Below are 17,398 nucleotides of genomic sequence, written 5' to 3'. Positions count from 1 at the left end.
CAGTAACTTCTTTGAAATTATGTTTTTTCTACAGAGAATGGAAAATGTAGATCTAAATTATGTCATACTATTGTGCTATGTATGATAAGGGCTTTGCAAATTAAAATTGCAGTTACAACAGTTCTGACTTGTAACAATACTACATTTTTATTTGGTTATTATAAGTAGCAATTACAAAGGAAACTCTTTATTTCACAGTTTCCATCAAAACGCAATATTATTATGTGACTACTTCCCTCTCCTTCCATCCCCAATTCACACTACATTTATGTTTTTCCAACACCAGACATATAAGATTCAAGTTCCTTCATCTATATATTACATAGAAATGGTCTGGTTTTGTGTAGTGTGGTGAAAACTGCCTGCTTTTCTGTTTAAGAAGATGCCTTTTCTCCTGACTAAAGTATATTTCCTATTAATTCTGCTGAAGCTGTTTATAAAACTTTCCAAGTTTAAAGTCTCCACCTTGAGTAATTGATTGTCCTTTAAATGGATTTTCAGTAAGTCTGGTCCTGGTTAGTAGGAAATTGTTCTCTGCAAATAATTATAAATTCAGCTGTGCTCTTCAGCCACAGGTATACTGGGTCATTAGTTTCAATGTAGTTTCTGTACCAAAATCTTCTTACAGATATTCAGGAAAGCTAATATATGATACTACAGAGGGCCCAAAAAGCCCTCTGAAAGAAAGTAAGGTATAAAAACATTGCTGTGTACCACTGAGGTCCTACAAGAACCAAGACAGCTTTTAGAATGCTGATGCTTTGCTCTGTAACATTCTGGAGGAAATAAAATAGATTGAAATGTGATGTCATTCCTTTATATCACTATGTCAGAATCCACCTTTCAAAATAAGGAAATGCCATTCACCAGAAATGAGCACAGAAAGAACTTTTGGGCTGCTTATCCTACAGCCTACATCTTTAACCTTCCCAACAAACAGTATTTTTCTTTGCCTTCCACCCTTGCTCAGAAAAAAATAGGAATATTTGCCATTGCAATAATTCAATTCTAATGTTTTTTAGGATTCCTCCTCACCATCTGGTAGCCGCCAGAGTGAACGGGTAAGCACTCCTTCCTTGTGCATTGCCAGGGTGTCTGCCCCAGAGCTTGGCAACTGCCAGACACCTAAATCCTGCGTGGAAACTGGTGTGGCAGCTTCCAGTGTGGGATAGAAAGTCCTCAAGCACAGAGGGAATGAGGATATGGCTAAAGAGTCGAAGTACTGCTAGGAATCCCAACCAAAGCTGAGGTGTGCCCTTAAATATCAAACTCACATCACAAACGTGATATCACAATTTACTTGTTCCGGTTCCTGTGCTTTTTAAATCATTGCTTGACTGCAAAGGGCTTCAATACCATGATTTTTGCAGCATTTATTTCAAGTGCAACCCTTTGCTTTGTTGTGCTATGTGAGGCCTTCCATTTTTCTGCCATTTTTACATGGCACCCATTGTATTTATTCTAATGAGGATTAAGTAACACAGACTGAGAAATTATTTTGTTGGAGATATAATAATTCTTTATTTGTTGTATCCCAAAGAATATCTCCACCAAAAGGGGAATTATCAATAGTCATAAAGGGGCATGTACTGTTTCATACAGAAAGACAGATTTTAATTTTTGTTCTTGAACAAGAGAAAATTAAGGAAGGTGGAGAAGCAAGGAATGTTTAGCTTCCACCTTGATCTTTCCAGGTTTTGGTTTTTGGTTTTTTCATGTAATTTCAATACATTTTTCCAGGATTTTTATTCCCCAGGAGGCAGCCAGTCAGGTGGACATGTAAGCATCTATTTTATTCATTATTTGCAGTTCCCTTCCAAAATGACTCTACTATTTAAAGTTATCCAAATGAGTAAACTGTACCAAGCCATTCATTTCCTAGAATTTCCCATGACATCTGGCATCATGTCTTGTGAAATCAAATGGCAAGCTGTTTGGAAAAAAAATTAATAATTGTGTATCTTCAGCATCAGTCTTGTTTTCCAGAAGCCATTTTAAACAAAAATAAATTGCATCTGCTTTTTATAGGGATCATCTTCTCAAGGTGGTGGCTACTCGAGTGGACAGGTAAATACTAAATCTTTGTATTTTTGTCCTGAAGTATCTATTATACAAAAGTTTGATGCCTCATATTTTGTTACAGCAGTTTTTTTATCTGTGAACAAGATTGATTCATTCATCATTATATATCTCTATGTAATAAAGTTCAAGTGTAATCACAGTGGTCAAAATACAATTCCTGTCTTAACTGATGTTCTAACATCAGGAAAAAATAAAGTAGTAAATATTTAGTCTTAATTTGTATTTTTAAAACAAAAAGTAAGCAATTTTAATTTTTTTTTCAGGACTCATCGTCATCTGGAAGCAGCCAGTATGGTGGGCAGGTGGGAAATTTTTCTTCATTGTTGTTATTGTGAGGTTTTTTCCTCCCCAGTGTACATATTTCCAGAAAGTATTGCCAGATTGGTAATACCTAACTTTCCAGGTTACTGTGTGGTTTATTTTATCCTCATTAATCTTTCCATAGATAAAATTTCGTTCTTAATCAGATAGATCTTTTCAAATGTAGTTAAAAGAGTAAAAGACAACACATTGTAATCAAATGCACATGTCAAAATTTAAAGAAAAAATTTTAAATGAGAATATAACATTTACAGGGTTCATCTTCTTCAGGAGGCAGCCAGCCTGGTGGACAGGTATGATTTTCTTGCTCCACAGTCTTCAGCTGTGTTAGTGTCAGGCACTCACAATTATCTTTTCATATCTTTCCTTTACCAGAACTGTTTTCCTTCACCACTGTTCTTTTTGCCCAAAGCCTCAGCAACACATTTTCTTTTGCCATGTCATTTGGACATTCTGCAAGCCTGAGTAGCCAGTAGTAACTGGCTGACAGTTGTATCTGAGCTTCTGTACCTGCTTTGGTCCTAAACATTTTTCTTCTTACACATCTCATGTAGACTGAATGTGGAAAGTGAGACAGTGAATGGTGAACTCCTGGCCACCTCTCAGTTAGTTTTATCAGAGTAGAAATCACCTATTTTCTGTATCATCTGTAACAGAACATAGTACTGCATGTACTCCAGGTGCTCTGGCCTCTCTAGGAAAAAAAATTGCTTTCTGTAGCACTACTCAGAATTTTTTTATTCATCCTTCTGGTGAGTAAGGTTTTTAAGGTAAAGACTGTATATAAGAAAATTTGAAGATAACAAAATTAGCATTTTGTTGCTCCATCAGAGCAATAAGTGCAGAAATAGTTGCATAGGATGAAATAAATACATTTCTAGAAGTCGGGCATTTAAGAATGTATCTTTATGGTTTGCACACCTGGGATGGTAGAAGTAATTTGAGTTGTCTCTGGAGTCCATTTCAGTCCTGAGCTCCTGATATCTTAAATACTTTCTGTACTCTTTACAGGGTGCATGTGATTGTTCTGGGGGAAGTTCTGTAAGTGCTACTTTTTCATTATACATTTTCTTTAGTAAACTATTTAACTGGAAAATTATCTGCGATCCTATTTATTTTTAACTTACTTACTTGAAGGTACTCTTAATTTTATATTCATTGTTCCTTTGGTGACTTAGATGTTTCTGATATGGTAGGGGTTATTTCTCATTATGCCAAGATGAAGAATTCAGCATTATGGAATCATCAAATCATTTAAGTCGGAAAATGCCTCGAGTCCATTAACTCAGTACTGCCAAGGCCACCACTAAACCACGTCCCTAAGTGCCACATGTACACATCTTTAAAATATATCCAGCTGTGGTGACTCAACCCCTTCCCTGAGCAGCCTGTTTCAGTGCTTTATAATCCTTTCAGTGAAGAATTTGTTTCCTAATATCCTATCTAAACCTCCCCTGGACCAACTTGAGGCCATTTCCTCTTGTTCTATTGCTTGTTACTCCAAAGAAGGCACCACCCTTCACCTCACTGTAACCTCCTTTCAGGTAGTTGTAGAGAACAATAAGGTCCCCCCCGCCCCTGCTTTTCTCCAGGGTAAACAATATGACAGTTAGATACAATATGATATTTTTTGTGATTTACAGTCTTCCAGGCCAAAAAAAGACTATTTGTTATCTTGGTAAATTGATAAAAGGAAGTGAAGTGTAAGTGAAATTAATTTCAGACTGTGATATTTTTCCTCTGAAATGCTGTAGAACAGGCATTTTAAGGTTTTGTTTCATTTCCAGTTTATGATCAAAGACAAAGGCTAATTTTTCTTTTCTTTATTTTTGCCCCATACAGGGTGGATCCCCTACCTTAGTCAGAAGTGATGCCTCTGCAAATGTAAGCAATCTTCTTCAGCTTTCAAGTGTGCTTTGTCTCCTTTGGCTGGAGAGGTTAAAAGAGTCAGTGCCTAATGAAAGTCATACATTTGTGAAAATAACATACCTTAGTTTCAATCAAAAATACACACAGGACATTCATGCAACATTCAGCTTCACTTTCCTTTTGAACTAGTTTTCATGTAAAGAGAAGTCTTTCAATGAAAAATGTTTGTCAAAAATGCAGGTACATAATAGCATAAATATTTACTTCAAGTTCCATTGGCTTCTTTGGAATTCTGTAAAAATATCCCCAAGGATATGGATTTACATGATTATATTCCTTGTAGATAATTTACTGTCAAAAAAGGTTAGTATTCATACATCTGTCATCTAATGTTGCTTGCCCTCTCATAGGGATAAGAACATTTTTGCAGGAGAGATCTGTTGACAGCACTCCAGTTCTGTTCACTGTGTGTTGGAAAGTCATAATGTATGTCATGGGAGCTCTGTATGTGCTGCACCAAAGGGAAGAAAAACATTTGGGTCTTTTTCCATCTAGCAGAGAACTCTGTGGTATTGTACCACGTTGTACCACACTGCTGACTGATACAAAGCTGGCTTGGACACTGCTACAAAAATGTACCATACAAAAATTAATATTACGTGATAAATAGGACTGGTCTTGTTCTCCCTTGTAGGAAGGAGGAAAGTGTATGTATCTACACTCAGGAAAATATTCTTAACTACCTGTGTTCTACATCCTTCATATTACTGTTGTTGGTATTTGTTTCCTTTGAAACTTCCAATTGGGACTGATTCTTTTTGTTTTTTTACTGACTTGGCTGTCTTTGGACAGCAGTTTGGAACTGAGGATTGTACATAAAGGAGGGAACATAGTGGAGTGTCTACATCAACGAGTGCTGCAAACTGCAACAGTGCTGAGGAACTGATGGCCATACTACACACATTTCAGGAATGGTCTGCTCTGATCTGGTCCCATGGGCCAGAAGTCCATTTACTACCTGAATGCATTAAGTGTACCCCTAGAGAGCATTTTAAAATTTAGTTTAATCTGAATGGCATCCAGTTAATTCACTGTGAGACCACCCCATGATAGAAAAACAAACTACAGTGAGTGGGAACTATCAGGACTTCTGTCTCAAAGGGACACTCCTGATCTGTACTTAAATGCATAGATACACCCAGTACCTCAGCACGGGAGAGCAGCTTTTGCATACTGAGTGTAGATCTTAGTTCTCCCCCAAGTACATGTTGCAGTTTACCTCAGACTATCATCTTCAATATCTTCTTTACAGGGCAATTGAAAAGTCATTTTACACAGTTAAGATTCATGATGTCTGATACATGTTTCACATTATGTACTAAAAACAAAACAGCTTATGAGCTTAGCAGATCTTGTGGAATCTCAGACTACTCTAAAGGTCTGTAGTACCCTAGAAGAATTAATATTAAAACTTTTTGTAAGGATGTAGTTCTTCAGTATGGTGATTTTAAACAAACAAGCTGCCCATCCTTCATTCATATCCTTTGAAGTGAAATAACCAGTATTTCTGTTCTGAAAGGGCTCTGGAGGCAGCCATTCTGGTATACAATTACACACTAAATTTTAGACCTATTACAGAGTAGGGAGGGCTAGATTTTACATTTTGAATGGACTTTAAACCCAAGCAAAAAGGTTTAAAATATAAATTTATATACTGCTATTCTTCAAGAAGTTTTGCTTTGAAGTAGTTCTTTTGGAGAAATCAACTGGTTGCTTTGTTATTTTTTTTTCCCCAGGACTCATCTTCTTCTGGAGGCAGCCAGTACAACAGCCAAGTAAGCACTCATTCCAAAAGGAGAGCCAATTTTTCATGTCTGAAAATGATGGTTATTCATTCACTCAAATTCAGTTTCTATATGGGAACTGTGTATAAAGGGCAAAAGCTCAGTAAATGAAATTCATTGAGTTTGATATGTCCTAAAAATTATACACAAGGGGTTTTTTAGCAAATAGTGCCCTTGTTTGTGTGAAATTTGCATAATGAAGCTCACAAAAAAAAAAGTGTGGAGAAAGCATTAATCAAAATGTAGCATTTTTTATTACTAGTGGACCTAATCCCATTATGAAGAAAAGCAAATCCAATTTCCCCTCTTTAAAGAAACTTCTTGTTGTATGAGGTTTCAGTAAATTTGCTGTTTGGTTTTCAGAGGCCTGTTGGGTAGCCAATATTTTACTGCTAGGTTTGACCCAGGACTCAGCTTTCCAAATAAAGAAATTCCATTCTCCAGAAATGAGCAGAGAAAGAACTGGAAACAAAGCCACTTTAACCTTCCCAACAAGTCACACAAACAAAGCAGTACATATTTGCCTTCCACCCTTGCTTAGGAACTCAGATATTTCTCCAACTTACCTTGTAAGGCTTGAACATTAAAGCATAATAAAAGTTCTGCTCACCTGTCTTCACTCTTACCTTGCTCTCTTGCTCCTGTTGTCCTGGGAGAGTCATGTTTTGATTTAAGGAAATCCTACTGCAGGTAATTCACTCATTTGGTATTCTTTACAGGATTCATATTCCTCAGGAGCTAGCCAGTATGGAGGACATGTAAGCTCTTACTTTTAATATTTTATATCAAAATATATTTATATGTTTTATAAGTATTTGACTCATATTAATAGAAGATCTCAATTTATTATTTCAAGAAAATTTACAGTGGTCTGTATTCTGTCGTAATAAGGAAGACAAAAATACCATTTATTCTGGGATAATTGCACAAACAGTGAAATAACAAAATATAGATTTCTTTGCTGCTCTATGAACTAGGTATTCAGAAATAACCAATTTTCAATATTTTTCCAGGGGCCATCTTCTTATGGAGGCAGCCAATATGGTGGACAAGTAAGCATTCAGTAGTCCTTGCTCTTGTAGTTTTGACCTATGCAAAGCTGCAGTTTATTCATTGTCTACCTGGCTGTCTATTTTAGCTTTAGTTTAGTCTAAAATCTTCCAAGTAAATCTTTCTCCATAATGTTCTGGTGCCACTGTGATTAAACAAAACAAGTTCAGATGAAGATCATTATTTAAGACTAAGAAAAAATAGAATGTGAAATACATGGTTGACTCAACTCCTGAAATTTGCAGGACAGAAGGTCATGTATTTCTGAAATAAATACTTCATGAAATTAACCAAAAATTTGTAAAAAAGTTTCAGTTTCCTTTTTTTTTTTCAGGGTTCACCTTCCTCAGGAGGCAGCCAATATGGTGGACAGGTGAGAATTCTTCCCCTGTGGTGTTTACTACTTCATCAGAGACATTTCATAAACGTCTCTGGGTAAAAGAACATTTTAAGGAGATTGTGTTTTATTTTGGCGATTTTCCCCCCATGTTTTATCTAATTTGTTGCTAAGTATATAGTAGTTATAAATGTATGTGGTACAAAGCCACAGAAGAGTTTTTAAGATGGAATTTCTGATGCGTCACAGTAAATGCAGATGATTCGTACCCATTTGTGGTTCAATCCACTCACAGTTCTGCAGTGAAAGAAACTGGATACTTCTCCCTCATGTGGACCATGTTCAAAGAGCTAGAATGACAGACAGAGATCATTAAATTCTTTTTTGTTCAGGGTTCACCTTCTTCAGGAGGCAGCCAGTATGGAGGACAGGTGAGAATCTCCTCCTGTGTAGTTCTTATTCTAACACACAGTTCCCACATCAAAACTTGATACTTTTATATTAACTGGAAAAACTTTTTGAGTAAACTCTGTTGATCTGATAGTATATGATCAGGTATCTATCTGAAACAGTACAAAACCTAGGTAGATCTGGTGCTTCTGTTGTATAACAATTAATGCAGTTCTACCCTCCAGCCTGCCCTGCTACTGTCAAGGTTTCTTAGCTCTAACAGTAAGGAGTGGCTGGAAGGAGATTTCATTCCTCCTCTACCTCACTTCCTTTGGCAAAATGCAATATCAAAGTTGATGTCAGAGAAGCAGTATGACTCAGAAGAGGAACAGGGCAGAAGATCAGGAGTTGCTAAGAGAGGTGTTCCATGCCCTTGTGAAATGAAAGATGATGGATAGAGTTCCTAGTGCTGCCTAGAGGTATAGCCACTAATATGGAGTGACATCCCCAACAAACTCATCCTTGGGCTCAGAAAACATTGACTGTCAGATTGATTGGTTAGGGGATTAGAGGAGAAAGAGACTTTCAGTCCAAGTATAGTCTCAAAAAGCTACACATGCATCGTAATAGCTCATGATCGATATTATGGAAGATTCATATGTTAAGGGCACTGCCTAATTTGCACAGAACAATAAAGCAATAGGTTGAATGTCTATCTTCCTGTAATTTTTCATTGTGTGAAAGAGAAGGGAAACAGTCTTTCTTAAAAAAAGCTCTTAAAGAAGCTTTTTGATTTGAGAAATAATTGGCACCTTTGCTTCAGGGTCCATATTTCCCAGGTGGCAGCCATTATGGAGGACAGGTGAGAATTGTTTTTCTATTTATGGATTGTTTTTTCCATTGTTCATCTTTCCATTTTTTTGTGAAAAATTGAATACTTTGTAAAGGCGTATCTTACAGCAAAACAGTGTTTAGGCAGAACAGATGAATATATGACTTTCTGTTTTGTCAGCCCGCTCTCATAAGTAAAACATACGAGGCTGCTGTGAGCACACAATCCAGGGCAGCAGCACTGCTCTCACCTGCCTGAAGCTGACTTTGATTCAAACTTCATTGTTCTGTCTAAATAGCAGCCACTGTAAAGGCCAGTGGCTTTCAGTATGGCCATAAATAAGTGTTCGCATTCCTATGACACTTAAGTTCATGGAAGACAAATAAAAATATGTTTTTCTGTGACAGGTCATAAGTTAAATAATGTGCAATATATATGAATGCTTTCTCATTTCTTTAGGGTATGGCTTCTTCAGGAAGCAGCCAGTACAGTGGACAGGTAAAACTTCTAACTTTCTAACTTTCTAACTTTCATAGTACCTGCAGTTAGAAAAACATTAGGAAAATGGACCTGTATTTTTTGCAAAAAAGGAACATTCTAAGAAAGAATGGCTTTAAGCCAGGCCGAGTGAGGATTGCTAAGTGTGACCAGTATGTCAGATCATGGTATGAGCAAATGATACAGGGGCCTGTGTGACTGCATGGAAACACTTCTTTAAAAGATCATGGTTCAAGAAGCCCATTTTTTGTTGTTACGTTTAAACAGAAGCAATTTGAAAAACTGAGGACCACAGAGAACAAGTGAGAATGTTATTCAGTAACACAGAAATAATTAGTTATTCATTTTTTCCAGGGCTTTTCTTCAGGAGTCAGACAGTCTGGTGGACAGGTATGTTCTTTCTCAGCGCTGTTCAGCTCTGCTAGTGTCACGCACTCACAAACTGCTTTGTGTAGCTTTCCTTCACGAGAACTGTTTCCCTTTACACATTTCATCCAGATTGAGTGTGAAAAGGGAAACACTGAATAGTAAACCGCTAACCACCTCTTACTTAGTTTTATCAGAGTAGAAACTACCTAATAAGCCTCAACTGGAAGTCATCTTTAGTGTTTCCTGGAACATCTGTAGCATGAAAGAGTACTGTATGTATTTACAGAATCATAGGATATGTGAGTTGAAAGGGACGCATCGGGACCACCGAGTCCAACTCCTGGCCCTGCGCAGGACACCCCAAGAGTCACATCATGTGCCTGAGGGCATTGTCCAAACGATTCTTGAACTCTGGCAGGCTTCGTGCTGTGACCACTTCCCTGGGAAAATTCTAGGTGCTCTGGTCTCCTCAGGGGAAAAAAAATAAAATCTGTATTACTATTCAGAATCTGCTACTCATCATTTTAGAGAGTTTTTACTGTAAATTTTAAATGAGAAATTAGAAAATTCTATTTAAAAAATTGATGAGTAAGTGCACAGCTAGCCTTAAAAGGGCAGTGGAGGCAGAAAGAAACTACTTTTTAGATGGAGCTTGGGGAGTCTATGAGCAAAATTTTATAGTCCATTTGCTTACAGTTAGCAGAATGTGAGTTTGATTTACGAATTCAGAGTCCTATTCCAATCATAGACCCAGGAAAGTAAGTTTGGTTGTGTTTTGTACAGGGTGGGTGTGTGTGCCCCGGTGGAGGTCCAGTAAGTATTCTTTGTCTTTATATATTTTGCATAGTATGTACACATACTGGAAAATTCCCAAGGAACTACATTTCTTGAAATAATTCTGTCTGTGAAATTCTATGTATGATGGAAGTTTTCTTCACATTATGCTAAAATGAACAATTTTGAACCTGCTAAAGACAAAAATATTAAGTGACTTGCAACTGTAGTACTGTATTCAAAACTGGCTACTCAATTTGTGAGAGAGGCCTGGGACTTTTCTAAGAATCTGTTTCCCAAATATTTCATTGGGTTTTGGACGTGTATGTGAAACAGTGCTGCTCTTATGATGGTTATTAACAGTATGATTCAACTAGTGAAACTTAAATCTAAAATCATGTCTCCAAATGCTTTCAGATTGGAGCAGAGCAACGCATTTAAAAAGTTATATATTTCCATTTTTTCTGTCTAATAGTATATTCCTTATACTTTTGTAAATACTTTAAAAACAAACAAACAAATGCCCCCACAACATCTAAAAAACCCCACTCCACTGGTTTACTGAGATCAAGCTAATTTACTTCCAAGAGATGGTTCAGTGACCTGTTTGCTCAGTATAGTCAAAATTGCTTAGATGACTACTTCTCTTTCCCTGATTACATAATCAAGCAAAACCACATGCCCAAGTATACAACTCATGACACCCATGCAAATTCTGGGAATCAAAAGTGTCAAACATAACCTAAAAATTAGAATTTATGTAAATAGAAAATATATTATTTTATAATATATTATCACTTATATATATTATATGTATAAACATAAATTATTTGACATATAAATCACAATGAATCAAAACTAAATCCTTTACCTGTTTAATCAAAAGAATAGTAGTGATCAGTGTAAATGACTTGATCATTGCAATTGGTCAATAAATTGTCTCGTTTCTCTTCTATGTGACATTGAATTAAATACAGAGTAAACACTCCTATTTCTGTTGAACACAGGGCTCTTTCGGAGGAGCCAACTATGCTGGTGGACAGGTAGGCAGTTTGTCCTTAACATTTACACAGATTAGTTTCTCAGGAACTATTCCTCAGGAATAAACATGGCTCAGTTGCCATATTTGCCCAGAACCCATCAAATATTGAGTTCAGTTTAGTCACAGAGATAAGGACAATAATTCCAGAGAGTGTATGGGGCTCTTATTAAGTCACTCTTGACATTTCAGTTACATCTTTCTATGAACTAGAGCCAAGATCTTACTTTGTAATTATAGGAGCTTTCTTACCTTGAAAAATTACTGAAGAATCATTCACAGGGTTCATCTCACTGCCTGAACCACTAACGTGATGTGTGGATAACTAGTCATTTGCCACTGCATTAATAACTGTGTAAAGTTCTTCGAGTTAATCAATGTCAGGAGTATTGTTTATATTAGGTCCAGGATTTTCTTATGACAGATTCTATTTAGAAAACTGTTTATGAAAATTTCACGTTCTTTTTACAGGGTTCATCATATTCTGGAAGCAATCAGTATGGTGGACAGGCAAGCACTTTTTCTTTGTTTTCAAGATCTTCTTTCTACTTGCTATTTATTAAATGAAAAGTATGATGCAGTGCATATACTGTTGGTTTTTCAGAGACACTCTTAATAAATATTTGAAAACAGGGACCATCTCTCAGTAACTGAAATGGAGTAGCATGAACAAACTTCAGTTTAAAGAAATTCCACAGATCATAATTCTAGTTGTTTTACCTCAAAATGCCTCTTATCTCAAGTGATAATTTTAATTAACCATTTTTATGTTTCAGTTTCACATTGCTATGATGCCAGTTCAAAATATATTTTCTATGTTATTTTTCAATTATATTGAAGATATCTTTTTTTTTAAACTTGTTTAGATTGAATATTTGAAAAAATTTGGCAAAAAATATACCAATAGATATTGCTTTGAAAATATAAATTCTGGTGTGTTGCACCCAATAATAGTACTTTCCTCATCTTCAGCTGCAGTTCCAGTCTCTTACTGTAATCAGCTCCCTGAGTACCTTCTCTAGACTTAGTAGTTTGTAACTGATTCTGAAATCCTACTAATGCAAGTAATTGACAGATGTAATGGATGGCTGTCTAATAAGATGGAGCATATTTTTCATTAGTATTATTGTGTTTGCAATGTTTCACTCTGCTATACTTAAAAAAATAATTTCTTTTCACTCCATTGCCAAGCAGTTGAGTTCAGTATCACTCTAAAAAGAAGATAATCTCTTGTAGCATGGAGAGGATTTTTAACAGCTGCAAATCAGTCTTTTTCCCAAATTACCTATTTGGAATCATAAGTATATTTTTACAATAATACACATGATGCTCTCTGAACACATCTGATGTAGCAGAAAATCACAAATAAAGTAGATTTTTTTCTCTTGAAAGCCATATGTAAGACACTTTAGATCCATTTATTTATGTAACAGAACAGTCTTAGCAGGTGGCTTGTGACTGTTTGCCCAATTTAGTACTTTCAGCTGTTAAGGAACTTACAGGCATTAAGTCAAAAGTCTTTCACTGCATCTTTTTAGATTAATATACTTTCCAGATTGTTACAGAGATCTCCTGTTAAAAGTCATTCTGTGATGTTTCATTCTGCATAGAAAAAAAAAGTAACTGCTGTTAAATTCTCATATTCTTTTTAATAGGGTTCTTATCCCTCAGGAAGCAGCCAGTATGGTGGGCCGGTGAGTATATTATCTTTCCATCCCATCACTCCTAGCTTTTTCCTAACATACTTTCTAGATCAGGTCAGTTACTTGATGCTGAAAGATACATTAATTTGCCCATTTTATAAAGCCTAAATGGTTGAGGTAATACCAATTGGTCGTTTCAGCAAGGTGAATAAGAGATTTGGTTCCAATGAATTACTGCTCTGTGTAAAACATTCCTTTGAATGTACTATAACCACCAAACTGTATTTCATAACACTGCTCTCTTGGTTCAAATTGCCACTGGTTCAGTGTGCAGTACAGAGATGAAGCTTTAGGTACCCCATTTACTGTTTTTGTTCAAACAACATCCACATAAGTTTGTTCTAAGTACTGCACAAATTGTCTCAAGACAGTGACAGAAGATTTTCCTTTCAATTAATAGATGTTGCATTGACTTCTTACAGGGCTCATATTCTTCTGGAGGCAGACAACATGGTAAACCAGTAAGTCAAAAAATTCAAATTTACCTTCCTTTTTTCTTACTCACCTGTTAAAAAACCTGTATCTAGTTAGTTATGGACCAGACAGTTTTCTGAGAATTACTTCAATATGCAAAGAGTTTCACATGATTTAGTTATCTAGGATAATCTCAACAAATGCAAACACAATATTTATTTTCACACAGTTCCATTGTTTAGAGACAGCATTTTACTATGTAACTGAACTTGTGGTAATCACAGAATGAGATCACAGGATTTTATTTTTAATTTGTTTGTTTGTTTAACGAACTTCTGAATAGTTATTTGTGTTTAAATTCATAATAATCATACGCTTCATCCTCAGGGGTCAGTTTTTCATTGATTTTAAATGCATTTGTCTTAAGTATTTCTGGCTTACTTTGAAGAAAATACTTACTTTTTCTTTTTGAAGGACACAATAGTTGCCATTTAACTGTGCATATTTTCAACTTCTCCCATTTCAGACTACTGTTTTTACTATGTAATTTGGACCTTGCTCTTGTCCTTCAATGGCAGGAGATACCAATAAGCACACACAATCTTTTAGCTTATCTCTTATAGAAAAGAAGGTGTACCTGTTATTAAAAAGTGGGCATAAATGTTACCTTTCCTAATACATGAATCATAAAGGTGAGACACTTTGTGTCCTGTATTTGATGTCCATTAAGGAGTCAATGCTTGTAACATTTCCTATTGGCAATGCCATTCAAATGAGCAGAGCCACCTTCCTAGAAAGCTGGATGTTTTATTTTTCTATATCCATTTTTTTTAGAGTTACCTTTCTTATTAGAGCTTTCTTCAAACAGGGGCTGTAGAGTGAAGGAGTCTAACATTTGCATTTTTTGGTGGTGGTGTCTTTTTTTCCCCCAAATGTAAACATAGATTGATACCAGGCGAATTAATGTTTCATTAGACCTTATTATTTTTTCCATTCTATATATTAAACACATCACAACTACAAAACAGTTCTTTCTTCTTGAGAACATTGTATCAAAATTTCCAATACATAATTTGAAAGAATACTTGTACCAAAAAGATGTTAAATATTTGTATTTCAGATAAGGTTTTCCCTGGGGTTTTTAGAGGACTGGACACAAGACAGTGTTCATTCTCCTGTGGTCCTTTATTCCAGACAGTGAGAACATATAAGTGCAAATAGACTTAGAGTCAAAAACAGGTGTCTTTTTTCAGGGTTCATCTTCCTCAGGAAGCAGTCATCAAGGAAAGCCAGTAAGGATATTCTTCTTTCAGTATTCTGCAACCAAGTTAGAAATGTGGATATTGGTTTTTAAAATAGATAACAGTAATGAGGGTGAAATTTAAAATTACGTTACAGTGGTAAATGTCTGAAAAAAATTACCGAAAAAAATTACCAAAAAAATGGAATATTTTGTTCAAACTTGAACCTTAGGATGAGGCAGCGTTTATTCCTCCCATAGCAAAGTTTTTATATACTCTGTCACTTACTCATAGGAGTATTTTTGGACCATTCTAATAAGAATGATGTATTTAAATATCAGGGTAACTGTTTCAGTTTCAAACTCTGCAGTTCAGTCAGTGGCACATTGCTTTGACACATTCCTCTGAAACTGTTCATGGAATAAAGAGGACATAGCTGTGCTTTCTTGAGACCATTCAATTAAAATAGGGGGGGAAAGTGCAACTAAAATGGTAAAATCAAAGTCAATATCAAATCTAATACTATCCAGGGCATTTTCAAGACTGCTGTGTGCTCTTTGGACACTGTTCACTTGGAGTTTCATACTACAAAATTAAATGGTTTATAATTATTTTACAGGGTGGCTCTAGCTCAGGAAGCACTTACTCTGGAAAACAGGTAAGAATACTTTCATCACAGCTTTTTCATCTACTTTTCTTAGTAAACAAAGAAACCTGGGTGGTAGGTAGAGCAATTTTGGGATGATTTGGTCTTAAGAGAACATTCTGTATTAGTTCCATTTATATTAGTGCATATTTAAAGAAACCACTGTGGAAAATACGGCCTCAGCCTGGGAAAGCAATTTCAGTGTCAGTTATATTTTAAATCTAAATCTGTCTTGTTTCAGATTTCAGTTAGGGGCTTTGTTACATTTTTCTGTCCTCTGTTTTTTAAATTCTTGTTCTTAGTGTAGATTTTATAGGCTGTGCTCAGTTAATCCTTCACTTTTTTTTTTTAAATAAGCTAGACTCTTGAGTTTTTCGCTGGCAGGTTACCTGGTTTCACACTTTTTTTTTTGTTTTCAGTACTCATCAATTTTTAACGTCCTCTTTCAATTATAGAGATGGAAAACTGTATCAAATATGATAATGGAATGAGAGAAAAATAGACTTTTGTCTTTCCATCAATTTTAGCTGAAATTTTCAGATGTACTATGAGACAGAGTACATAATTAAAACTATTTGCTTTATCATTGCAAAGCAATTTTCCTCTTGAACAAATTAAACCCATGCTGTGGGTTAAGGTATTCAAAACTTTTGCAGACAAAAACTGTTTTCAAAACCATTGTGTGGGAACAATTGTAGATTTATTTGTTTGTTTGTTTGTTTTCAGCAGTCACCTTCCTCTGGAGGCAGTCAAGTGGTAAGCACTTTTCTTCTTTGTAGGCTCTACTGGTTTCTTCCTATACCTATCATAGAAAACTGAAACTGTTGTTTATACTGTGAGGTATCTATCACATTTCCTGTATCTGAATAACCATTTGAGAAGACGTGCAACATAATAAATGGAAATAGTATCGACAAAAATGAAGAGAAGTGGGACCACACAGGTGTTTTCCACGTTTGTCTCTGCCTATCACTTGAAAACAACACCTGTTGATTTACGGGCACTATGGATGTGACACATGATCTTTTTAATATCAAAAGTGTCTACATAATAGAAGGGGCCAATAGGAAAAGATTTCTCTGAAACTTTCTATGCATTTATAATAGTGATAAATAGAACTATTTTGAAATGGGTTTATCAAATTTCTCTGTTTTTTTATAGAGCTCTGCTGGGAAACACTCCACTCCCCGACTCCTGATGTTATTCAGTGTTTTGAGTGCCTTTGCTCTCTCTGCTGCTACATCAAAATGGTCTATATGAACCTCCAAAGAGCTGTTTGACAACCTAAACATGGATTATATTCCATATTATTAGAGTAATTACTTAATGTAAGAAAAAAATACCCTTAGGTCAAATTGTCAGATGCTACTTGGCTGTTATGTTGCATGTCTAGCTGATATGTCATGCCTCTCATTAGTTTACCTCTGGTTTTAGTCATTAGTAGATATCATTAGTTTTGTCAGTGTTTTAGGCATCATTTTAAGAGAACATATTGTACCCTACCTATATGATTTATTTTTATTTCTGATAGGGAATGCAATGAACACCTGCCTGAAATGATTGGTGTGACAAATGAACGCTTAGAAAGTATTTGGTTATTAACCAAAGTGGACGAGGTCAAATAAATAGTTATAGATGCGAGCTGAGCACTGTGCCTGGTTATCATCACATAAAATAAGGCCAGCATACACATCTGATAAGCAGTTCTCCATGGGACAGAACAAAAGACACTAAAATAGTATCAGAGTATTGGTTTTAGTCTATTGTAATCAGATGTGAGTTCAATAGGGAGAACTGCAAAGCAAAAAAAAAAAGTACTCCATGGGACTGAAATTTTGGGGAGTTAACTAAAGTTTATTCATTAAAAAAGCGTAACAGCTCAGAGCAAAGAAATGCTGAACTCTGTTCAAACCAATGGCAAATGTCTAGAGTTCTGCAGAGAGGCATACGAGGCAAATATAACCCAGATTAGGCTGATAGTCTAAAGCT

The 17,398-nt window shown here is 35.7% G+C and overlaps 1 protein-coding gene across 1 annotated transcript in view; it reads left to right on the top strand.

The window, feature by feature from the left end:
* Positions 1 to 17,055, top strand: part of LOC113961495 (loricrin-like) — a 49,549-nt gene extending 32,494 nt beyond the window's left edge. The window contains exons 31-54 of the mRNA XM_027671864.1: positions 1,023 to 1,061; positions 1,741 to 1,779; positions 2,029 to 2,067; positions 2,346 to 2,384; positions 2,658 to 2,696; positions 3,415 to 3,444; positions 4,246 to 4,287; positions 6,069 to 6,107; positions 6,836 to 6,874; positions 7,130 to 7,168; positions 7,501 to 7,539; positions 7,896 to 7,934; positions 8,717 to 8,755; positions 9,185 to 9,223; positions 9,578 to 9,613; positions 10,376 to 10,405; positions 11,374 to 11,409; positions 11,877 to 11,915; positions 13,061 to 13,099; positions 13,531 to 13,569; positions 14,776 to 14,814; positions 15,383 to 15,421; positions 16,139 to 16,165; positions 16,571 to 17,055. Of these exons, the coding sequence (XP_027527665.1) occupies positions 1,023 to 1,061; positions 1,741 to 1,779; positions 2,029 to 2,067; positions 2,346 to 2,384; positions 2,658 to 2,696; positions 3,415 to 3,444; positions 4,246 to 4,287; positions 6,069 to 6,107; positions 6,836 to 6,874; positions 7,130 to 7,168; positions 7,501 to 7,539; positions 7,896 to 7,934; positions 8,717 to 8,755; positions 9,185 to 9,223; positions 9,578 to 9,613; positions 10,376 to 10,405; positions 11,374 to 11,409; positions 11,877 to 11,915; positions 13,061 to 13,099; positions 13,531 to 13,569; positions 14,776 to 14,814; positions 15,383 to 15,421; positions 16,139 to 16,165; positions 16,571 to 16,669 (963 nt within the window). The 3' untranslated portion in view covers positions 16,670 to 17,055. The remainder of the gene's footprint in view (positions 1 to 1,022; positions 1,062 to 1,740; positions 1,780 to 2,028; positions 2,068 to 2,345; positions 2,385 to 2,657; positions 2,697 to 3,414; positions 3,445 to 4,245; positions 4,288 to 6,068; positions 6,108 to 6,835; positions 6,875 to 7,129; positions 7,169 to 7,500; positions 7,540 to 7,895; positions 7,935 to 8,716; positions 8,756 to 9,184; positions 9,224 to 9,577; positions 9,614 to 10,375; positions 10,406 to 11,373; positions 11,410 to 11,876; positions 11,916 to 13,060; positions 13,100 to 13,530; positions 13,570 to 14,775; positions 14,815 to 15,382; positions 15,422 to 16,138; positions 16,166 to 16,570) is intronic.
* The last annotated feature ends 343 nt before the right edge of the window (positions 17,056 to 17,398 follow it).

Source organism: Neopelma chrysocephalum, unplaced genomic scaffold, assembly GCF_003984885.1.
Source record: "Neopelma chrysocephalum unplaced genomic scaffold, ASM398488v2 Primary Assembly neopelma1_97222, whole genome shotgun sequence".
In the NCBI taxonomy this organism is placed as follows: domain Eukaryota; kingdom Metazoa; phylum Chordata; class Aves; order Passeriformes; family Pipridae; genus Neopelma; species Neopelma chrysocephalum.
This window is presented reverse-complemented; position numbering and strand designations above follow the sequence as displayed.